The 25,530-nt window shown below is 45.6% G+C and overlaps 1 protein-coding gene across 1 annotated transcript in view; it reads left to right on the forward strand.

Moving 5' to 3' along the window:
- Nucleotides 1-25,530, forward strand: part of LOC144487552 (uncharacterized) — a 119,737-nt gene that overhangs the window by 22,329 nt on the left and 71,878 nt on the right. The window contains exon 3 of the mRNA XM_078205640.1: nucleotides 2,444-3,764. Within this exon, the coding sequence (XP_078061766.1) occupies nucleotides 2,444-3,764 (1,321 nt within the window). The remainder of the gene's footprint in view (nucleotides 1-2,443; nucleotides 3,765-25,530) is intronic.

Genomic DNA, 25,530 nt, shown 5'->3' on the forward strand with positions numbered 1-25,530 from the left:
TCTCCCTCCCTCTCCTCTGTCTGGGTTCAGTTCTCCAGCTGCTGTCTGCAGACTGACAATAAAACCAATGGGTCTTATTGGGGACTCCAGCGGGTGTTTGTGAATCCTCCCCGCCCACCTCCCAGGGTTTCCTTCCTTCCCAGAGATCAGAGTCCTCATTGATTTGAGGCCAAAGTGTAACCTCTTATTTATTGTCCCCCTCCCCCATCCTCTGATGTGAACCATCCTCCAGTGGCTGAGCCAGGATGGGGCCGTTAACCTGGGCCTGTTCCCGGGAGGGAGGGAGAAGCCCCGCAGCTGCAAACCAGGGAGCTGACAATGATTCTGAAGGGTTTGCGGATCCACAAAGTGTTTCCAAATCCTCCCAGCCACCGCCTAACGCTGACTCCGCTTCTCCGCGAAAAACAAGCGCCAAGGACAGCAATGACACTGCGCATGCTCCACATCACAATGCCCGGGGACTGATTGACGGCAGCTCCGGACCAATAGGAAGAGGGGGCGGGGCTGGAGGACTGAGCAGGAGCGGCTGGTCCTCCAGCCAATCGGAGTGAATGAGGGGCGGGACCTGAAGCATGCGCAGTGCGGGTAATGGCGACGGACGGCCGGGTTTAACTTGGAAGCGAGATCAATACGAGGTAGAGGGCGGCGTGCGGGGAATGATAAATGTGGCGGGTGGGTGGAGAGACTTTGTAAGCATGTTGTTCAAACCCAAACCCCGGAAATGAACTTCCCGGTCCCCCCCTTTGTACCAAATGGAGCGGCAGCTTGTAGTGTTAGACCCGGGCTGACTGCCGCCATTGAGGCTGCATGTGGGAGGCCGGCAGGGATTGTGATCGGAGAGTGAAGCCCTGACGTCACAATGGAATGAGTGAGGGTGTGACGTCACAATGCAATGGGTGATAGTGTGACTTCACAATGGACTGGGTGAGGGTGTGACATCACAATGGGATGGGTGAGGGTGTGACGTCACAATGCAATGGGTGATAGTGTGACGTCACAATGGAATGGGTGAGGGTGTGACGTCACAATGGACTGGGTGAGGGTGTGACGTCACAATGGAATGTGATCGGAGAGCGAAGTTTCACTCTGAAGCTCATTGGACAACTTCCGCATTGTGACGACACGATAGAGCCCTGCCTGAATCAGCCAATAGAAATCACTCTGCTCCGCGGTGATGTCTCCGGGTTCCAATGCGCAGGCTCGGCGCGCGGACCCAGGAGCCCCGCCCCCACCCATTGTTCCCCTCCCCCTGCACCACATCGAGCCAAGGTTTCCAGGCAACCGGCTGACAGCTCCGGCCAGAGCGAGAAGCCGCTTGGTGATCTCCCCCTCCCCGGGACGGCAAAATGTGCGAGGGAGAGGGGAAGCTGTGCATGTGCGGGGGAGAACCCACCCTCTGAATGAGAGAGGAAAGAATGTTCCATAGAAATTGTTCTGAATTTCTATCCTGTACTGACACTGATGACTTTTGTAAACTCATTTTACAGGATATTGAAAGAGGAATCACAGGCTGAAATCTCAAACGTCACGTCTCGATCTGACAGAGTTATATTCCTTGGGACCTCAATATCATCGGACTTTGAATCCAGAAGGAGAAATGATTGTCCAGTCTGTCGATTTGAAAAGATTTGAAATGTCAGTGTGAGTGAAAAAGCGTCAACACACTGCCACACTTGAGTGAGAGTGTTCCAATGCACTGACTAAAGAGCTTTAACCAGTTACACAGTCTGAATAAATATCACACCATTCACAGCAGGTAGAGACTGTAATCTTGTTCTGTGTGTGGACGAAGTTTCAACTAATTGTCCACCCAAGAGAGAGGTAAGGACACCTGCACCATGGCGAAACCATGGAAATGTGCGGACTGTGGGAAGGGATACGAAACCCCATCAGAGCTGGAAGCTCATCGGCGCAGCCACACTGGGGAGAGGCCGTTCATCTGCTCTCAATGTGGGAAGGGATTCAGTCAGTTATCCAACCTGCAGAGACACCAACGAGTTCACACTGGAGAGAGGCCGTTCACCTGCTCTCAGTGTGGGGAGGGATTCACTCAGTCATCCCACCTGCAGAGACACCAGCAAGTTCACACTGGGGAGAGGCCCTTCACCTGCTCTCAGTGTGGGAAGGGATTCACTCGGTTATCCAGCCTGCAGATACACCAACGAGTTCACACTGGAGAGAGGCCATTCACTTGCTCTCAGTGTGAGAAGGAATTCACTTATTTATCCAGCCTGCGGACACACCAGCGAGTTCACACTGGAGAGAGGCCATTCACCTGTTCTCAATGTGGGGAGGGATTCACTCAGTCATCCCATATGCAGACACACCAAGGAGTTCACAGTGGGGAGAGGCCGTTCACCTGCTCTCAGTGTGAGAAGGAATTCACTCATTTATCCAGCCTGCAGATACACCAGCGAGTTCACAGTGGGGAGAGGCCGTTCACCTGCTCTCAGTGTGGGGAGGGATTCACTCGGTCATCCAGCCTGCTGACACACCAGCGAATTCACACTGGGAAGAGGCCGTTCACCTGCTCTCAGTGTGGGGAGGGATTCACTCGGTCATCCAGCCTGCTGACACACCAGCGAATTCACACTGGGGAGAGGCCGTTCACCTGCTCTCAGTGTGGGAAGAGGTTCACTCAGTTATCCAGCCTGCAGAGACACCAGCGAGTTCACACTGGGGAGAGGCCATTCATTTGCTCTCAATGTGGGAAGGGATTCGTTCAGTTATCCGAGCTGCGGACACACCAGCGAGTTCACACTGGGGAGAGGCCATTCACCTGCTCTCAGTGTGGGGAGGGATTCACTCGGTCATCCAGCCTGCTGACACACCAGCGAATTCACATTGGGGAGAGGCCATTCACCTGCTCTCAGTGTGGGAAGGGATTCACTCGGTCATCCGACCTGCGGGCACACCAGCGAGTTCACACTGGGGAGAAACCCCCATTCATCTGCTCTCAGTGTGGGAAGGGATTCACTCGGTCATCCCACCTGCAGAGACATCAGCGAGTTCACACTGGGGAGAGGCCGTTCACCTGCTCTCAATGTGAGAAGGGATTCACTCTGTCATCCCACCTGCAGACGCATCAGCGAGTTCACACTGGGGAGAGGCCATTCACCTGCTCTCAGTGTGGCAAGGGATTCATTCAGTTATCCAGCCTGCAGAGACACCAGCGAGTTCACACTGGAGAGAGGCCGTTCACCTGCTCTCAGTGTGGGAAGGGATTCACTCAGTTATCCAGCCTGCGGACACACCAGCGACTTCACACTGGGGAGAGGCCGTTCACCTGCTCTCAGTGTGGGAAGGGATTCACTCGGTCAACCCATCTGCGGACACACCAGCGAGTTCACACGGGGGAGAGGCCGTTCACCTGCTCTCAGTGTGGGAAGGGATTCACTCGGTTATCCAGCCTGCAGACACACCAGCGAGTTCACACTGGGGAGAGACCATTCACCTGCTCTCAGTGTGGGAAGGGATTCACTCAGTTATCCGACCTGCGGACACACCAGCGAGTTCACACTGGGGAGAAACCATTCACCTGCTCTCAGTGTGGGCAGGGATTCACTCAGTCATCCAGCCTGCGGACACACCAGCGAGTTCACACAGGGGAGAGGCCGTTCACCTGCTCTCAGTGTGGGAAGGGATTCACTCAGCTATCCAACCTGCAAACACACCAGCGAGTTCACACAGGAGAGAGGCCGTTCACCTGCTCTCAGTGCGGGCAAGAATTCACTCAGTTATCCAACCTGCAGACGCACCAGCGAGTTCACACTGGGGAGAGGCCATTCACCTGCTCTGTGTGTGGGAAGGGTTTCAGCGTTTCATCCCGGCTGCTGAGGCACCAGCGAGTTCACGAGTGATGACAGTGGTTGGATTCTGATGTTATTTTTCTGCCCTCAGTTGCATCCAGGATTGCATTTTGTTCATTCTCACAGTTGGTCAATGGGAAGGGTCAGAGGGTTTCTTTGTGCTGGACTGGCTGGTCTCAGCCTCCAGTGGGCTGATGCTGTTTGAGTCTTTTTGCGAATACCTGGTTTCAAATGTCACAAGGATCACAGAGTGACAGGGTGTTAGGAAGTTTCGAGATATTTAGTCAGAAGAAAACAGAGGTTGGCAGTGCAAAGGTACATTTCTGAATGGAGGGCTGTGACAAGTGACATTCCTCAGCGATCAGTGCTGCTTGTAATATATATAAATGATTTGGAGGAAAATGTAACTGGTTTGATTAGTAAGTTTGTGGACGACACAAAGGTTGGTGGAATTGCGGATAGCGATGGGGACCGGCAGAGGATACAGCAGGATATAGATCAGTTGGAGACTTGGGCGGAGAGATGGCAGATGACGTTTAATCCGGACAAATGTGAGGTAATGCATTTTGGAAGGTCTAATACAGATGGGAAATATACAGTTAATGGCAGAACCCTTAAGAGTATTCATAGGCAGAGGGATCTGGGTGTACAGGTACACAGGTCACTGAAAGTGGCAATGCAGGTGGAGAAGATAATCAAGAAGGCATACGGCATGCTTGCCTTCATCGGCCGGGGCATTGAGTTTAAAAATTGGCAAGTCATGTTGCAGCTTTATAGAACCTTAGTTCGACCGCACTTGGAATCTCGTGTTCAATTCTGGTCACCACACTACCAGAAGGATGTGGAAGCTTCGGAGAGGGTACGGAAAATATTTATCAGGATGTTGCCTGGTGTGGAGGGCATTAGCTATGAGGAGAGGTTGGAGAAACTTGGTTTGTTCTCACCGGAGCGACGGAGGTTGACGGGGGGGGGGGCGACCTGATAGAAGTCTACAAGATTATGAGGGGCATGGACAGAGTGGATAGTCAGAAGCTTTTTCCCAGGGTGGAAGAGTCAATTACTCGGGGCATAGGTTTAAGGTGCGAGGGGCAAGGTTTAAAGGAGATGTACAAGGCAGGTTTTTTACACAGAGGGTGGGGGGTGCCTGGAACTCGTTGCCGGGGAAGGTAGTGGAAGCAGATACGATAGTGACTTTTAAGATGTGTCTTGACAAATATATGAATAGCATAGGAATAGAGGGATATGGTCCCTGGAAAGGTAGGGGTTTTAGTTCAGACGGGCAGCATGGTTGCTGCAGGCTTGGAGGGCCAAAGGGCTTGTTTCTGTGCTGTAATTTTCTTTGTTCTTCGTTCTGTTTGGAACATCCCAAATGCCCATCCAATTTCCTTTTTAATTGTTTATTGTCTCTACTTCCTCCTCCCTCGTAGGCAGCGAGTTTCATGTCATTACCATTCGCTGCATCAGAATATTCTTCCTCACATCTCTTCCCACCCCCCACCGCCTCTTGCATCTCTGACCCAAAACAAGAAATCTGTGTCCCCCTCGTCCTTGTCCCTTCAGCTAATGGGAACAGCTTTTTTTTGTCTACCTTATCTAAACCTGTCAGAATCTTGTCCACCTCTATCAAATCTCCCCTCAACCTCCTTTGCTCCAAGGAGAACAACCCCAGCCTGACATTGACAATAAAGAACAAACTAACAGAATATGTTACTGTCTCAAATCAAATGGGAATGTTTAATTTCTATTTTAAAGATATTGTGAATATATTGTCCTGGACAATAAAGGAATTGGAATAACTCACCTTGGGTGTGGTTGAATGGAATATATCAATCTGATATCCACCTGCAGTCTAGTGAAAGTCTGGAATATGTAGCTGGAAATCCCTTCCTAACAGAACTGTGGATGTACGTGCACCTCAGGCATTGCAGCAGTTCAAGAAGGCACCCTTGGGGTTGGGGTTGACCATGGCCAAGGCACCTACATACAGCCACATATTCTGTTATAATTGAAGGACTGCAGATTGAATGTGACGCATTGTGGGACTGGACTATCTTGACCATATTCCTGTGACTGCCCGGAAACTTGTGCCTATTTTAGTTTGTAATTGAGGATTTCTGGGAATAAGTTAAATGTGGAAATATTAAGCATAGCCTGGAGGAATTTGGAATTACTGAGAATTTTATCCCCAGATAAAGAACAAAGATTTTGCCGGTGTTTGGGTGTAACGTGTTTGGGATTTTAAATCAACAAAGATGTTGCCTCTAAATCAATCCTTGTAGGTTGGCTTAAAAAAGGTTAAGTTATAATGAAGGATCTTGTATCTTATTTTAATCAAGGAGTTGTGAGCTTGTAGTGCTCTGTCCCTTTAAGAAGATATAGCTGTGAGAGAGAATGCTGAGGATTCATTGTTTGAAATTTATGAGCTGTGAGAATCTGTGTGTTTTGTTTGTTTTATGTGGATGTTTGTAGATATGTTTTATCATTGTTTTGGGCTACATTTGTTAAGGTTTATCTTTCTGGAGAATTAACCTTACCTTGAGTCTTTAATTAAAGGCATTTTTGGAAGTTTAAAAACAGGATCACAAGAATGCTTAAGTAATTAATTTTGGTTATTGTTGTTGTAAAGCACATGCTAAGTTTCTCTGTTTGTGTATGGATGATATTTGTGGGTTGAACGCTTCAAGCTTTGAGGTTTTCTGTCTGTGATTTAAATCAAACAGATTTTTAAAAAAGGAAGTGTGATCAATAAAACTTTTTTTGTTCAGAAGTTATGAACCTGGAGCCATATTTACTGGCCAGAGACAGGATTCCAGGATATTTTACTAAACATGTGGGAATTTTAATCCGGATACAATTCACCCATGTGAGAATGAGAGTTTTAATTTGTAATGGTTATTTAAAATTTGACACATGTGAAATGATTCTGACCAACCCTGTGTTGGATTGATCTTGGGTTAAACTTCCTGTCAGGTCCAAAGATTTATTCCTGATGTAAGTAACACAAAGAAAAGGAAAATTCTGTAATTGGATACTGAAGAAAAGAGTTTAAAAAGAGAGAGCATTAAATAGAAATGATTCCCAGACCGTGTGGTCATTAGATTAAAACAAAGGAAGAGTGCTGACATCCATTTGAGAACTTTTAATCCACCCCATTTCTAACTAAGGGAGTCCATGTACAAAGAAAGCCCAAGAAAGACCCCCCCCAAGGGGGGTCTGGAAAGCATCATGATGGGGGCACCTGTCCATGAGATGATCACAAAGCCCCATAATGCCCAGATACTAATTTTATTGAACCTATAATGTATGTAATCTATCACCATTCTGATTGGATTGTGTCCAGCCGGGATGCGCTGAGTAACTGGATAAGAATTGATGATATTCTTTGTTGGGTGGAGTTACACATGGTCAGTCCCTGTGGCTTCTCCCCACTGGCGTAACTCAATAAACTGTTTGTCGATTGAATCAGGCACAACACACTGGGTACATTACCACTTCATCCTTGGGAGTGGCCTGATAGGCCGTGGTCCAGAATAAATGTGGCCTTTGGGGGGCCTTTCATGAATCACATGTGTTTGGTCGTTGTAAATGTGCATTCAAAATGGTTGGAAGCACAGATCATGAGTAATATTCCAGCTCCTGTGACAATAGAGAACCTCTGTCAAATTTTCACAAGCCCTGGGTTACCAGATTGGCTTGTTTCAGATAACGACACTCTGTTAACAAGTGAGGTGTTTCAGGAATTCCTGTAAAGGAATGGTCAACGCCATGTGCGTACTGCACCGTTTCATCTGGCGACAAATGGTCTCACAGAAAGAGCTGTTCAAACTCTGAAGGAGGGATTGAAGAGAATGGCAGGCGATACTTTAAGAACAAGCTCTCAAGATTTTTGTTCCAGTTTCGCATCACACCACAATCCACAACCGGACTCTCTCCTGTGGAATTTTTAGGTAGAATGTTGAAGTCTCATCTGGATCTGCTTCATCCAGATCTCAGAGCAAAAGTGAGCAGGAGACAAGAGAAGCAGAAGGAGGGACACGACTACCGCGCCAAAGAGAGACAGTTCAAACCGGGTGATCAGGTTTACATCAGAAACTTTGGGAGGAACCAAAGGTGGTTACCGGGAATAATTTTAAACCAAAGTGGTCCAGTATCTTGGGTCGTGAGATTGTGAAATGGAAGCGTTGTTCGCAGACACCAAGACCATATTCGCTTGCGGTGTGACCCCGAGTCACAGATTGAACCAGGGCAGGATTTGCTCAGTTAATGGTAGGGCATTGGGGAGAGTTACAGAACAAAGAGATCTAGGGGTACATGTTCATAGCTCCTTGAAAGTGGAGTCACAGGTGGACAGAGTGGTGAAGAAGGCATTCGGCATGCTTGGTTTCATTGGTCAGAATATTGAATACCGGAGTTGGGACGTCTTGCTGAAGTTGTAAAAAACATTGGTAAGGCCACGCTTGGAATACTGTGTACAGTTCTGGTCACCCTATTATAGAAAGGATATTATTAAACTAGCAAAAGTGCAGAAAAGATTTACTTAGGATGCTACCAGAACTTGATGGTTTGAGTTATAAGGAGAGGCTGGATAGACTGGACTTTTTTTCCCTGGAGCGTAGGAGACTGAAGGGTGAACTTAGAGGTCTATAAAAATAATGAGGGGCATGGATCAGCTAGATAGTCAACATGTTTTCCAAAGGTAGGGGAGTCTAAAACTAGAGGGCATAGGTTTAAGGAGAGGGGGGAGAGATACAAAAGGGTCCAGAGGGGCAATTGTTTCACACAGAGGGTGGTGAGTCTCTGGAACAAGCTGCCAGAGGTAGTAGTAGAGATGGGGCGAGAGGGGAGGAGGGAGGGAGAGGGGAGGAGGGGGAGGGAGGGAAGGGGAGGGGGGAGGGGAGGTGGGGAGGGGAGGAAACTGGGAGAGGGGGGTGGGGAGCGGGGTGGGGAGGGGAGGGGGGTGGGGATTGGAGGGGTGGGGGGAAGGGGAGGTGGGGGAGGGGAGGGGGGAGGGAGGGGGAGAGGGGGAGGAGGGGAGGGGGAGGGAGGGAGGAGGAGAGTAGGGTGACGGGAGGGAGGGAGGGGGCGCCGTGACCCCACCCTGACACAAAGTACATGTGGGGAATCACTGGATTGGATTGAGAGGTCCTCTTACCAAAACAGTTTGCTCCCTTCAGGTGGAAAGATTTAGTCTCCAAACTCCTGGGACTTATTCCTGAAATGGACATATGCCCCTCCCAACATGCCCTTTCCTCACCCCCCCCCCTCTCCACCTTCCCACCTCCCTGTTCACCTCACCCCATATCACTTCCCCCCACCCCATATCCCTTTCCCCCTCTCCACCTTCCCACCTCCCTGTCCCCTTCACCCCGTCTCACTTCCTGATGTCCCCCTCACCCCATCTCACTTCCCGATGTCCCCGTCCCTTCTCCGTCCATCCCTCCCACCATCTCCCTCCTCTCTTTACCCTGTCCCCCTTCTCCACGATCACCCCTTCCCCAGACCACCCCTCCCCCACCAGCCTTCCCCCCTCCTCCCTCCTCCCCCACCAGCCTTCCCCCCTCCTCCCCATTCCATCCCCACCCTCCTCTCACCTTCCACCCCCACCTTCCCCATCCCTTTCCACCCATACACACTCCTACCCCTCTCCCCTTGGAGAGAACATTCTTCATTAACCGAGGCAAGATAGATAGAAACTAAAATTCCTATCTTGCCGATGTAGGTTTATTATTAAAACTTCACCCAAAGACTTGTCTGTAATCTAGAAACTGTTTGTTCCTCAAACAAGTAAACAACCTTGCTGATATTAGAACCTTGATGTGGAGCATTTGACTAACATGTGATTTTACTCTAATGCAGGGGTGTTACATCGATCACCCCTTTTACTCAATCTATTCATTCTCTCTTTGCTCATTGGCCGAGTCCAAGTTAGCCAACTTCCTTTCCCTTTATAATCTCCTTCTCACAACTAATTTTTAGATATAATTGAAGCGGTATAATTGGATATAAAAGCAGTGATAACATATAATTGCTGTATAAATTGTATCGACTTAAAAATTCTCAAGCTCTCCCTTCACCTGTATCCATCTTGTAATTTATTCTTATTTATTATTTCTCCCTCGCCTTCATTTGTCCCAATCCAAAATTCCACTTAATTTGGTCTGACAACCAGTTTCTCTGGAGTCTGTGTCAGTGCCTTGATCATTTCAAAATGATTTCTTACTCTTCAGGCCATATTAACCATTTCATGTCACGCTGTTAGTCAAGCAGCTGAGAAAGTCCCATTTGAATCATAGAATCATTACAGTGCAGAAGGAGGCCATTTGGCCCATCGTGTCTGCACCGACCACAATCCCATCCAGGCCCTATCCCCATACACCCACTTATTTAACCTGCTCGTCCCCCTGACACTATGGGGCAATTTACTCTGGCCAATCAACCAAACACACACATCTTTGGACTGAGGGAGGAAACCGGAGCACTCGGAGGAAACTAAGGCAGACATGGGGAGAATGTGCAAACTCCACACAGACAGTCACCCGAGGCCGGAATTGAACCCGGGTTCTTGGCACTGTGAGGCAGCAGTGCTAACCACTGTGCCACCGTGCCGCCCTTCATTCTTCAGTGCAGCTGCACCATGTACTCTCAAATGTTAATTCATTCACAATTTACAAACCACTTCTGCAATCTCACATCGGTGTTCCAATTTCTTATTTAATCCTCTGTTGGAGTCTCACCTTCATAAGCCATCTTCACATATTTTCCCACCTGTTAAATCTTGTCTCTCATTTTATTTTAAACGAGAGAGTGTTCTTTTGTCCTGCTTGTTGGCATCTCTCTGCCCTCTCCCACAAATCGTTGTATTGCATTTGTGGAACATTTATCAGGTCTTTTTGGAATGTGCTGTGTATTTTACCAATCAGTTTCAGAGGATACAGCAGGATATAGATCGGTTGGAGACTTGGGTGGAGAGGTGGCAGATGGAGTTTAATCCGGACAAATGTGGGGTAATGCCTTTTGGAAGGTCTAATACAGATAGGAAATATACAGTAAATGGCAGAACCCTTCAGAGTATTGATAGGCAGAGGGATCTGGGTGTACACGTTCACAGGTCACTGAAAGTGGCAATGCAGGTGGAGAAGGTAGTCAAGAAGGCATACGGCATGCTTGCCTTTATCGGCTGGGGCATTGAGTTTAAAAATTGGCAAGTCATATTGCAGCTTTATAGAACCTTAGTTAGGCCACACTTGGAATATAGTGTTCAATTCTGGTCGCCACACTACCAGAAGGATGTGGAGGCTTTGGAGAGGGTAAATAAAAGATTTACCAGGATGTTGCCTGGTATGGAGGGCATCAGATATGAGGAGAGGTTGGAGAAACTTGGTTTGTTCTCAGTGGAACGACGGAGGTTGAGGGGCGACCTGATAGAAGTCTACAAGATTATGAGGGGCATGGACAGAGTGGATCGTCAGAAGCTTTTTCCCAGGGTGGAAGAGTCAATTACTAGGGGGCACAGGTTTAAGGTGCGAGGGGCAAGGTTTAAAGGAGATGTATGAGGCAGATTTTTTACAGAGGATGGTGGGTGCCTGGAACTCGTTGCCGGGGGAGGTAGTGGAAGCAGATACGATAGTGACTTTTAAGGGGCGTCTTGACAAATACATGCACAGGATGGGAATAGAGGGATATGGTTCCGGGAAGGGTACAGGGTTTTAGTTAAGTCGGGTAGCATGGTCGGTGCAGTCTTGGAGGGGCCGAAGGGCCTGTTCCTGTGCTGTACTTTTCTTTGTTCTTTGTTCAGTTTCGTCATCCTGGATTTCACTGTCTTACAAAGGATGCACCGTTCAATAAATCTATCAGAATCTTCAGAAGAAAGTCTAAAGTCAGCGTTGAAGGGCTTCTTCATCTCAGTGTCTTATTTCCTCCTGTACAATCATAATGCCTCAGATGGTGACTAGATTATCAAATTCAGTTCTCTCAAATAGTTCATGGACAAAGAAACAAATATCTCTAAGAGAAAACTGTCACCTCATTCATCTCATCTGGAATTTCCTTTCACTCAAATGTTCATAAACACCCAAATGTATGGATTCCTTTAAACTACACTTTCAGGAGTTCTGGAGAATGTTTAGAGTCAAATAAATCATGAAATATTCTCATAATGTCTTTAAACTGAAACCAAACATTTCTGTTTGATTCCAGGCATTATAAATTTTGTTCTTTCCCTTAAACATCAGGTAAATTTCAGTTCAAATGCTTGAAATAGCAACTCATGTCAGATATTTATCAACTGCAATAATCAAAAGCAGGCTTGGTGGTTTCCTGTAAAGTCTTTTATTCTCTGCTTTCATTCTCAAAACTGCTGACTTCACTCAGAGCTGGAAACCATCATCACCTGTTTAAAAAAACACAAACAATCCATCTGGCTCTGGCAGGATCCCAGTGAGTTAATGTGTCCAATCATAGGTTACATTAAAAAACAAAGGCTGTGTGGAGATTTATAAAAATCAACTGTCTACGTTTCTGTCGAACCTGGAGAGGTGGGGAGAGGAAACTTGGCAATTGTGTCAATTTACATAATTTTAAAAATCTTCTCTCGGGTTATTTTCTTCTATTTTGCTCAAATTTCATCTCTTTTCTCTATCGTTTTTTGAACACCAATTTCAATTTTCAATATTTGCTACTTAAAGTTGAAAGAAATACTTTGTGAAATATGTTGTTAACCGAATCTCAACAATTTTAACTCAGATGTTTTGGAAAGTTGGAACTGGTTTGCTGCCAAACTGCAGCCTGATCTTTGTGTTTTGGGAGCAAATTGGCCTTCACAATTCTAACCTTGAACAACTTAATTTCAAACCCAAATACATTCCTTTCACATTGTGGTACAGTCTGAATTTATTTCAAACAGAAACACACGGCAGTTCAAATTAAATCAATTTTTATTTCCTTTCCAAACTAATTCTTCGAATCGATGATGCTTTCAAACAACGCCCTGCTTCAACAATTATGACTCAAATGTACAGTATTCCTTCAACTGGGCAAACAAACTTGGAGTAAGTGGTGCAAAAGTCATGGCTACCCTCACACACCGGCATTCCCTTATCACACAGGAGAGGCAGAGGAGAGGGAGGAGTGCTTTCAGTGGTCCTGGTTTTGGAGAAAACAACAACATCTGCTCGTTGGTGACTGATTTGTGTCTCAGGTTGTTTGATTTTAGCTGAACACGGAGAGGTCTGCTTCAGGGAGGTGTCTCTTTGTGGCTGAATTAACTTCCTCAAAGTCCCCACGGCATCTTCGAACTCTTCACTTGATCTGATATTTTCTGACTGTAAATCAATATCTTGTTCCAGAGTTTGGCCGAACAGCAGTAGATTGTTCTGAGCTCCACTCACCCTATCATCTGCCCCCTGTTCCCAATGTAACTAATTGCTGGCAGGAGAGCACGTCTGTCCTGGACAATCAGTTCCATTCTGCAGCTTATCTACCTGAACTCTGTATTTTTTCTCAACTATCAGGCACACAGATATGCACTGCAGTTCAACTTATTCTGGACTTTTCCAACTCTCTGTTTCCTTTCTGAACCATTAGAAAACCTTTCAAGGATCTGCTCGTAATCTCCGTCACATTCTTCGACAGCTCCCAGGACATCATTTGGTCCTGGGATTCCTGTCTCCACTGTCAAACTCTCTGTCAGTCTCATTCTGGCATATTCCAAAGCCATTGTTATCTTTGTTTTTGTGAGGCAGCAGTGCTGCTAACGTGGCATCAGGTAGCACGTTGGCACAGTGGTTATCACTGCTGCCTCACAGCGCTAGGGACCTGGATTTAATTCCAGCCTTGGGTGAGTGTCTGTGTGGAGTTTTCACATTCTCCCCGTGTCTGTGTGAGCTTCCTCCGGGTGCTCCAGTTTCCACCCACAAACCAAAGATGTGCAGGTTAGGTGGATTTGCAATGCTAAATTCCCTCTTAATGTCCCAAGATGTATAGGATAGATAGGTTAGCCATGGTAAATGTGTGAGATTACAGGATTTGCTACCAAATAAACCTGTTGGACTTTAACCTGGTGTTGTTAAAACTGACTGAGATTACAGGATAGGCAGGGGAGAGGGCCTGGGTAAGATGCACTGTTGAGAGTCGGTGCAGACTGGATGGTCCGATGGCCCCTTCTGCACTGGAGGGATTCTATGAACACAGAAGTGGTCAGAATCACTTCACATATCCCAAATTTTAAATAGCCATCACAATTAAAACTCTCTCATGTTCACATGTGTGAGTTTGAATCCAGATTAAAACTCTTACAGGTTTAGCAAAGTCTCCTGGAATCATATCTCCAGTCAGTAAATCTGGCTCCAGGTTCACAACTTTTGTGAAAAAAAAGCTTTAGTAATTACACGTCCTTTATTTAAATCTGTTTGATTTAAATCACAGATGGAAAACCTCAAAACTTGAAGCATTCAACCCACAAATATCATCCACACACAAACAGAGAAACTTAGCATGTGCTTTACAACAACAATAACCAGAATGAATTCCTTAAGTGTTCTTGTGGTTCTGTTTTTAAACTTCCAGAAATGCCTTTAATTAAAGACTCAAGATAAGGTTAGTTCCCTTGAAAGATAAACCTTAACAAATGGAGCCCAAAACAATGATAAAACACATCTACAAAATCCACATAAAACAAACAAAACACACAAGTTCTCAATTTCATTTCAAACAATGAATCCTCAGCATTCTCTCTCGCAGCTATAGCTTCTTAAAGCAACAGAGCACTACAAGCTCACAACTCCTTGATTAAAATAAGATACAAGATCCTTCATTATAACTTAACCTTTTTAAGCCAATTTCCAAGGCCTGATTTTATAAGCAACATCGAGTCTTTTCAAACACATTCCAAACACATTACCACCTGCAAAATCTTTGTTCTTTATCTGGGGTTGAGGTGACAACACAAAATTCTCACAATTATTCCAAATTCCTCCAGGCTTAAAATTTCCTCATTTAACTGGTTCCCATAAATCCTCAAATATAAAATAAAATAGACACACCCAGGTGATTTAAAAACAAATTAACTCTGCTGAAAGGGTTAACTTCTCTACAGTCTAAAGTGGTGGGGAGTGAGCAGAAAAAACTTGGCACACAATTACGTCATTCACATAATTTTAAAAAACTTACGCAACAACGAAACAAACTTCATTTTAAACTTCATCTCTTGTTTTTTTTTATATTCCTCAACCTTATTATTTTAATTTGATCAGTTCTTGTTTGGGATGGGAATTTCTGTTCTTTATAAACTGGTTCACTCGTTTTGTCAATTCTACCTGGGCTCGGAGAATCAGAACCCAGACTTTATCATCCTTATCTTTTTTCTCCTTTTGCCACCACTCCCTCTGTTTTGCAGGAGGGTCGTGGGGATTCCAATCAGACCAAATCATTTTATCATAAAAGTAAAATACTGCGGATGCTGGAATCTGAAAGAAAAACAGAAAATGCTGCAAGATCTCAGCAGGTCTGACAGTATCTGTGGAGAGAGAATAGAGCCAACGTTTCGAGTCTGGATGACCCTTTATAAGAGCTCTTGTGAAGTGTCATTCAGAATCAAAACGTTGGCTCTATTCTCTAATCATTTTATCGCTAAGCTTCTTGTTCTTAGTTTCCAAATGGCAGGTAAGAAACCTTCTGGTATCCACTCGAGCTCTGATTTTTCACTGGCCATGCTTGGGTAAGATTATAACCATTAGAATCTACTCTCAGAGGTCTGCTTTTCAGTCCAGTGCTACTTGGATTATACCGTCACGTCGTTGACTCACGGGTCACAAGTCCCTCACAGTTCTCATCACAAATTGGTGATAAGTTAAGCAATGCCTCAGAATGCTTCTTAACTTCTTAACCAACTACCGAACACCATTTGTTGATTGGTCAGACCCCCTTTTTGCAGATTCGGGTATCTTAGCCGCTGAACACCAGCCGATCGTGGAATAAGTTTAATTCTAACTTATTCTGAGTAAATATTCTCACCAGGTCCTCTGTTGGGGCCCTGCTAAGCAGCTTTAATGGTCCGTGATTGCAGAAACTGAGCAGTCACAGGAATGTGGTCAAGATAGTCCAGTCCCATAATGCCTCACATTCAATCTGCAGTCCTTCAATTATAACAGAATATGTGGCTGTATGTAGCTGCCTCGGCCATGGTCAACCCCAACACTGCCTTCCTGATTCTGTACTCCCATAGTGCCATTAGGGAGGGAGAATGTAGGTGGACACCAGATTGATATATTCCATTCAACCACACCCAAGGTGAGTTATTCCAATTCCTTTATTGTCCAGGACAATATATTCACAATACATTCTTTAAAACAGAAATTAAACATTCTCATTTGATTTCAGGTATTAACATATTCTGTTACTTTGTTCTTTATTGTCAATGTCAGGCTGGGGTTGTTCCCCTTGGAGCAAAGGAGGTTGAGGGGAGATTTGATAGAGGTGGACAAGATTCTGACAGATTGAGATAAGGTGGACAAAGAAAAGCTGTTCCCATTAGCTGATGGGACAAGGACGAGGGGGCGCAGATTTATGGTTTTGGGTCAGAGATACAGGGGGGATGTGAGGAAGAATATTTTGATGCAGTGAATGGTAATGACCTGGAACTCGCTGCCTACGAGGGTGGAGGAAGTGGAGACAATAAACAATTACAAAGGAAATTGGATGGGCATTTGGGAGGTTTCAAACAAAAATGCTGACTAAATATCTCTGAACTTCCTCACACCCGGTCACTCTGTGATCCTTGTGAAATCTGAAACCAGGTATTCGCAACAAGACTCAAAGAGCATCAGCCCACTGGAGGCAAAGTCATGAGACCGGCCAGTCCAGCAGAAAGAAACCCTCTGACCCTCCCCATTGACCAACTGTGAGAATGAACAGAATGCAGTCCTGGATGTAATTGAGAGCAGAAACAGTAACAGGAGAATCCAGCCCCTGTAATCACTCGTGAACTTGCTGGTGTGTTCGCAGGGTAGATAAAACTCTGAATCCCTTCCCACACTGAGAGCAGGTGAACGGTTTCTCCCCAGTGTGAATTCGCTCATGTGTCCGCAGGTGGGATGACTGAGTGAATCCCTTCCCACACTGAGAGCAGGTGAATGGCCTCTTCCCAGTGTGAATTCGCTCATGTCTCCGTAGGCTGGATAAGTGAGTGAATCCCTTCCCACACTGAGAACAAGTAAATGGCCTCTCCCCAGTGTGAACTCGCTCGTGTGTCCGCAGGCTGGATAAGTGAGTGAATCCCTTCCCACACTGAGAGCAGGTGAATGGCCTCTCCCCAGTGTGAACTCGCTGATGTGTCCGCAGGTCAGATGACAGAGTGAATCTCTTCCCACACTGAGAGCAGGTGAACGGCCTCTCCCCAGTGTGAACTCGCTGGTGTCTCTGCAGGTTGGATAATTGAATGAATCCCTTCTCACACTGAGAGCAGGTGAATGGTCTCTCCCCAGTGTGGTTGCGCCGATGAGCTTCTAGCTGAGATGGGTATCTGTATCTATTCTCACAGTCCGCACATTTCCATGGTTTCTCCATGGTGCAGGTGTCCTTGCCTCTCTCTTGGGTGGACAATCAGTTCAAGGCTTGTCCACACACAGAACCCAATCCAGTCTCTCCCCGCTGTGAATGGTTAAACTGGTTAAAGCTCTTTAGTCAGTGCACTGGAACACTCTCACTCGAGTGTGGCAGTGTGTTGGTGCTTTTCCAGTCACACTGATGTTTGAAATCTTTTTAAATCGACAGACTGGACAATCATTTCTCATTCTCGATTCAAAGGCCGATGATATTCAACTCCCAAGGAATATGACTATGTCAGATCTAGACATGACGTTTGAGATTTCGGTCTGTGATTCCTCTTTCAATATCCTGTAAAATCCGAGTTTACAAAAGTCATCAGTGTCAGTACAGGATGGAAATTCAGAACAGACAATTCTAGTTTCTATGGAACATTCTTTCCTATTTCAGTCCCAAAAAGCTGTGAATCTCCATCCCACACACTCTCCCTCCATTCTCACTCTGCTGTATCTAATATTCACCCTCCCAATTCTCCTGAAGGTGCTGATTGAGGCTGATTGACAGATCCATGCTCACTGCTTCCTGTCCTGGACACAGAGACCATAACAAATAGGAGCTGCAGTCGGCCATTTGGCCCATCGAGCCTTTTAAACTATTCAATGAGATAATTTGTTCATCTACCTCAGCATCATTCTCCCCACATTAAACCCATATCCCTTGATCTCCTCAATATCTAAAAACCAATCAATCTCTCTCTTGAAAATAGTTGATGACTGAGGCTTCACTGTCCTCAGGGGTTGAGAATTCCAAATCTTTACCACATCCTTGACTGAAGAAATCCCCCCACATATTCGCTTTTGCTCCATCTTCTTGTCTGTTCCCCATAACCCTCGACACCCTTGTCAGTCAAAGATCTGTCTAACTGGAATATATTCAATGATCCTCAGCCTCCACTGGTCCCTGTGGAAGAGAAATCCAAAAGACTAACAACCCTCTGAGGGAAGAGATGTCTGGAAATATATAACGTAGCTACAGTTCCATATTACAAGATATTCAGGTCCCAAGGAATATGACTCTGTCTAGATGTGACGGTTGAGATTTTTGCCTGTGATTCCTTGTTCAAAATCCTGTGAAATGAGTTTGCAAAAGTCATCACAGTCAGAATAGGATAGAAATTCAGAGCAGACAATTCTAGTTTCTCTGGAACATTCGTTCCTATTTCATTCCCAAAAAGTTGTAAATCTCCATCCGTATCTATGGATTCTATTTAAAAATGAAAGTGGATGGGCACTTGAAGGAAATACTTTCAGGAGAATGGGGATATCGAGTGGGAATGGGACTGGAATGTTATACAGAGAGTCAGCATGGACTCAAGTTACCAAATGGATTCCTTCTGTGCTGTAATGACTTTGTGACTGGAAATGTATAACATCGCTGCAGCATTATATTACAATGCAAGAAATAATAATAAATGTATTTTATTACAGCAACATAAATAATATATCTAATCTGGGTATCATATAATAACACTAGACATATCTCTGTCCTCTATTAATTTACTGTCCCCTTAAATGTCATGATGTGGAGATGCCGGCGTTGGACTGGGGTAAACACAGTAAGAAGTTTAACAACACCAGGTTAAAGTCCAACAGGTTTATTTGGTAGCAAACGCCACTCTCTTTCGGAGCGCTGCTCCTTTGTCAGGTGAGTGGGAATTCTGTTCACAAACAGGGCATATAAAGACACAAACTCAATTTACAAAATAATGATTGGAATGCGAGTCTTTACAGGTGATCATGTCTTAAAAGTTGCAGACAATGTGAGTGGAGAGAGCGTTAAGCGCAGGTTAAAGAGATGTGTATTGTCTCCAGACAGGACATATACCACGACACCATACAACCCTGCCTGGTCTGCATGGCCTCCCCAATGTACCATGCCTCGGGACATCCTTTCCTGCAGCGTATCAGGTAGACAATTTTGGCCGAGTTGCAAGAGTATGTACCGTGTACCTGGTGGATGGTGTTCTCACGTGAGATGATGGCATCTGTGTCGATGATCCGGCATGTCTTGCAGCGGTTGCTGTGGCAGGGTTGTGTGGTGTCGTGGTCACTGTTCTCCTTAAGGCTGGGTAGTTTGCTGCGGTCTGTTTGAGGTTGTGCGGTTGTTTGAAGGCAAGAAGTGGGGGTGTAGGGATGGCCTTGGCGAGATGTTCGTCTTCATCTGTGACATGTTGAAGGCTCCGGAGGAGATGTCGTAGCTTCTCCGCTCCGATGAAGTACTGGACGACGAAGGGTACTCTGTCCACCGTGTCCATCCTCTGAGGAGGTCGGTGCGGTTTTTCGCTGTGGCGGATCGGAACTGTCGATCGATGAGTTGAGCGCCATATCCTGTTCTTATGAGGGCATCTTTCAGCATCTGGAGGTGTCTGTTGCGATCCTTCTCATCCGAGCAGATCCTGTGTATACGGAGGGCTTGTCAATAGGGGATGGCTTCTTTAACGTGTTTAGGGTGGAAGCTGGTGGCCTTCACGACACACGACAGCGCAGAGTTGCTGAGCAGAGACTAATAGCCAAGTTCTGCACACATGAGAATGGCCTCAACCGGGATCTTGGGTTCATGTCACACTATTTGTAACCCCCATGACTTGCCTGGACTTGCAAAATCTCACTAACTGTCCTGGCTGGAGACAATACACATCTCTTTAACCTGTGCTTCATGCTCCCTGCACTCACATTGTCTGTACCTTTAAGACTTGATTACCTGTAAAGACTCACATTCCAATCATTATTTTGTAAATTGAGTTTGTGTCTTTATATGCCCTGTTTGTGAACAGAATTCCCACTCACCTGATGAAGGAGCAGCGCTCCAAAAGCTAGTGGCGTTTGCTACCAAATAAACCCGTTGGACTTTAACCTGGTGTTGTGAGACTTCTTACTGCCCTTAAATGTCAGCCATCTCCTGCCCTTTAATTGTGAACATTTGGAAAGAGACCATCCTTTTAGACAGAAAGAAGATTAACGTTTCAGGGTGGGCAGAATGAATTACAGGGAATAAAAATATATCAGATTTTGTTGGTCAATATAAGCTCAGAAGTGGAAGGGAAATGATCTCCAGTGGAAGAGAAACAATTCCTGAACATTGTAAGACTAAGCTGGTAACTCAGCAGTGAATAGAGTTGTGAAGTGGGAAAAACCTCATCAAGACATAGCTTGCGGAAATAATAGTTAAAATACACCCATTATTAGAGGCAGGGGAAGGTAGACAATGGCAGAGAGCTGATCAGGGAGGGCAGAGGTGAAACAGAGAAATGGATGGCCATTTAAAAATTCATACAAAGCATGGTTAGCAAGTTTGCAGACGATACTAAATTAGGAGGTATCGCTGATAGTGAAGAAGGTTATCAAAAATTACAGGGGGATCTTGATCAGTTGATCAGTTAGAGAAGTGGGCTGATGATTGGCAAATGGATTTCAGTACAGATAATACAGAGTACAGGGGCACAACCTCAGGCTAAAGGGACAATCCTTTAAAACAGAGATAAGGAGGAATTTCTTCAGCCAGAGAGTGGTGAATTTGTGGAACTCTTTGCCACAGAAGGCTGTGGAGGCCGAGTCACTGACTGTCTTTAAGACAGAGATAGATAGGTTCTTGATTAATAAGGGGATCAGGGATTATGGGAAAAAGGCAGGAAACGGGGGTGAGAAAATTATCAGCCATGATTGAATGGCGGAGCAGACTCGATGGGCCGAGTGGCCTAATTCTGCTCCTATGTCTTATGGTCTTGAGTGGGAGTGTTGCATTTTGGAAAGTCAAACCAGGGTAGGACTTGTACAGTGAATGGTAAGGCCCTGGGGAGTGTTGAGGAACAGAGGAACCCAGGAGTACAAGTACATAGTTCATTGAAAGTGGCGTCACAGGTAGACAGAATGGTGAAGAAGGCATTTAGCACACTGGCCTTCATCAGTCAGGGCACTGAGTATAGGAGTTGGGACATTATGTTATAGTTGTATGAGTCATTGGTGAGGCTGCACTTGGAGTATTGTGGACAGTTTTTGTAACCCTGTGATAGGAAAGACATTGATAAACTGGAAAGAGTGCAAAGAAGATTTATGAGGATGCTGCCGGGACTAATGGGCCTGAGTGATCGCGAGAGGTTGGACAGGCGAGGGCTTTATTCCTTCGAACGTAGGAGAATATGGGGGTGACCATATTGAGGTGTATTAAATAATGAGGGGCATAGATAGGATGAACCCACATTGTCTTTTTCCCAGGTGAGGGGAATTGAAAACTCGAGGGCATGGGTTTAAGGTGAGAGGGGAAAGATTAAAAGGGACCTGAGGGGCAACTTCTTCATGCAGAGGGTGGTGTGTACATGGACTGAGCTGCCAGAGAAAGTGGTTGAGCCAGGTTCAAACAGGAGGTTTAAACATTTAAAACTCATTTGGATAAGTACATGAATTGGAAAGGATTAGAGGGATATGAGCCAAACATGGGCAATTGGGACTAGCTGGGAGGGCACCATGGTTGGCATGGATCAGTTGGGCCCAAGGGCCTGTTCCCGTGCTGTATTGCTCTATGACTCTATGTGTTGGCTGCGTCAGCATCTACTGCCCATAACTCATTGCCCTTGAACTGAGTGGCTTGCATTGCTGGGGGATGTGGTAATTTCCTTCTTTAAAAGACAGTATTAAATCAGATGGATTTTTACAACAATTGTCATCAACGGACTTCTAATTCTCGATTTTTACTGAATTCAAATTTCTTCATTTGCCATTGTGAGATTCGAACCCAGGGTTCACAGTGCATTGCCCTGGATCCCTGTATTACTAATCCAATAACACTATCACTGCACCATTGCCTCCCCATCCATGGTAAAGGAGTCATAATAGCCCGAGATCCATGGAATCAGAGCATGCTCTGAATTTAGATTAATGCTCACTAACACTCACCCCAAAACAATTTCACTGTTTTCACATTTTAAATCTGCTGCAGCTGAAAAGATCTCAGAGAGATTGGTGTCCAGGAAAAATGTTGCAATCTTCAAATCTTCTCCCTGTAAATGAGGAAAGTTATCGGTGTAATTCAAGGTTAGAAATTCAAGACAGACAAACATTTCTTTTGGTCTGAGTTTGCTGTGTGTAAATCTTTCCCTTCTAACCCCCTGTAAAAGGAGTTTCCAAATCCATCAGCATCTGTCCAGAACAGAAATTCAAAACATTCTCTCCTCCTCTTGCCCGGCACAGAATTACTTCAGCTGGGACAAAATTGCAGTGGAGGCAGTTCAGAGAAGGTCCAGTTGGTTGATTCCTGAAATGAGGAATTTTACCTTTCAGGTTGAGCAGTTTGGGCCTGTACTCTTTGGAGTTTAGAAGACTGAGAAGTAATCTTAATGAAACATCTGGGAATTTAAGGGCGGCACGGTGGCTAGCACTACTGCCTCACAGCGCCAGGGTCCCCGGTTCAATTCCGGCCTTGCGTCACTGTCTGGATGGAGTTTGCACATTCTCCCCATGTCTGCGTGGGTTTCCTCCAGGTGTTCCGGTTTCCTCCCACAGTCCAAAGACTGGATTGGCTGTGCTAAATTGACCCTAGTGTCAAATGCATGGGGTTGCGGGGATGGGGCCTGTGTGGGATTGTGGTTTGTACAGACTCGATGGGCCGAATGGCCTCCTTCTGCACTGTAGGGATTCTATGATTCATATGATATAAGGTGCTTGACAAGGTAGATGCTGAGAGGATGTTTCCTCTGGTGTGGAAATCAAGTAAAAATAAAGGATCTCAAATTTAAGATGAAGAGAGATCTTTTCTCTCAGCGGGTTGTTGATCTTTGGAACTCTGTCTTCACCAGTGAGGATTGGAGGCAGGTCATTGAATATATTCAAAGCTGAGGTTTTGATCCACAAGAAAGTCAAGGGCATGGACGGGGTGGAGGAGCAAAGTAGACATGATCTTATTGAATGATGCAGCAGGCTCGATGGGCCGAATGACTGGCTCCTGTTCCGAATTCTTATTCCGATGTACTTGGATAGCTGCGCATGCGCCCTGCTCCCTATTGTCCCTCTGAAGACAGAGGTTCTGAACCAGCCCCTGAAACCACGCCCATTGTGACCCGTCACCGACAGCAGCGCATGCGCTCCGTCTCCGCTAAAACAAAATGGTGGCCGTTCACCGGGGCCTGTTCCCGGGATAAAAGCCTGGGAGCTGTAAACCACGGGCCTGCAGTGTCTTATTCGGGTCGTGCGGCCTACAGCGGATGTTTGTGAAGCCATAGCTCCCCCCCTACCCCGACCCCGACTCCATTTCTCCCGCAGCCCCACCGACTCACCCACTGAAAAGAGCGTCTCCCGCACTCACAGGGCTCCGAGCAAAGTGACACTGCGCACGCTCCAGATATAGCACTGCGCCTGCGCAATGGGCTCCTGTGGAATGAATAGGACACTTTCATACCCGCAGGGGCACCTGGGAATTAACGGCGTCATTGTCAAAGACAATAATAGAAAATTATCTTGTGCAATTAAGATCAAATAATTTTTAAAAATGCATTCCTCGGAAGTTGTGCGCTGCCATTCTCTATTTCTAAAATTGATTTAAACCAGTGTTCTCCTGTGGGAATACCCCGAGTTTTAAAAACCTTTTCCCACTGGTTTCCTCCTCTCTCTTTGCTCTCCTGAAGGTGCTCACACTGGTTGGGTAAATCCCACAGAGACTGGTTTCTTTCACTTTCTTTCTCCTGATGCTGAATATTCTGTTTTATGGAATGATACATCACAGATGGAAACCATTTGGCTCATCCTGCCCAGTCGGGCTGTCTTAAGATCCATCCAATTAATCCCACAGCCCTGCTGGCAGAGCGAGAATAGTGGATATATACTGCAGCAATATAGGAGATGAATAGAAAATGTTTTCCAATTGCATACCTCTCAGACACACTCACCCCTGGAAAGATAAATTGGCCTGTGTACTAAGCAGATATTAAGGTTCCACTTAAAATTAAAACAGAAGGTGCTGGAAAAATGCAGCAGTCACCGGGGCCGAGTTTATGGTCAAAATGATGGTGCTGAGTTGCCGTTACAAATAACCAGCAATTCAACAAGCCACTCAAAATATTGAATCAAACAAAATTGATCAAACATTGAGCCGAAGTATTCTGTTTTCCAACATGATGCTATGATTTTTGTGATGGTTTTAATGTTCTCACAATTACCTGGTGTAGTGCGGGTTTATTTTATACTCATTCCAACCCATCGCTGTCCATGAAGCACATTACCCCCACTCTGATTCTCCATCCCATCAGAGACAACTCAGTCACTGACTGGAAATTAGGGCTTTTAATGAGAGCTCTGACAACTGAGAATGCACCGTAGGCAGAATCAACCCGAGCGAACAAACCCCAGACAATGAACATTATCCCCCAGACCCGAATATAAAACAGTGAACATTATCCCCCCCAGACCCGAATATAAAACAGTGAACATTATCCCCCAGACCCGAATATAAAACAGTGAACATTATCCCCCCCAGACCCAAATATAAAACAGTGAACATTATCCCCCCCAGACCCGAATATAAAACAGTGAACATTATCCCCCCCAGACCCGAATATAAAACAGTGAACATTATCTCCCAGACCCAAATATAAAACAGTGAACATTATCCCCCCCAGACCCGAATATAAAACAGTGAACATTATCCCCCCCAGACCCGAATATAAAACAATGAACATTATCCCCCCCAGACCCGAATATAAAACAGTGAACATTATCCCCCCAGACCCGAATATAAAACAGTGAACATTATCCCCCAGACCCGAATATAAAACAGTGAACATTATCCCCCAGACCCGAATATAAAACAGTGAACATTATCTCCCAGACCCGAATATAAAACAGTGAACATTATCCCCCCAGACCCGAATATAAAACAGTGAACATTATCCCCCCCAAACCCGAATATAAAACAGTGAACATTATCCCCCAGACCCGAATATAAAACAGTGAACATTATTTCCCAGACCCGAATATAAACCAGTGAACATTATCCCCCAGACCAAAATATAAAACAGTGAACATTATCCCCCAGACCCAAATATAAAACAGTGAACATTATCTCCCCCAGACCCGAATATAAAACAGTGAACATTATCCCCCAGACCCGAATATAAAACAGTGAACATTATCCCCCC

Source organism: Mustelus asterias, unplaced genomic scaffold (genome assembly GCF_964213995.1).
Source record: "Mustelus asterias unplaced genomic scaffold, sMusAst1.hap1.1 HAP1_SCAFFOLD_870, whole genome shotgun sequence".
NCBI classification, from domain to species: domain Eukaryota; kingdom Metazoa; phylum Chordata; class Chondrichthyes; order Carcharhiniformes; family Triakidae; genus Mustelus; species Mustelus asterias.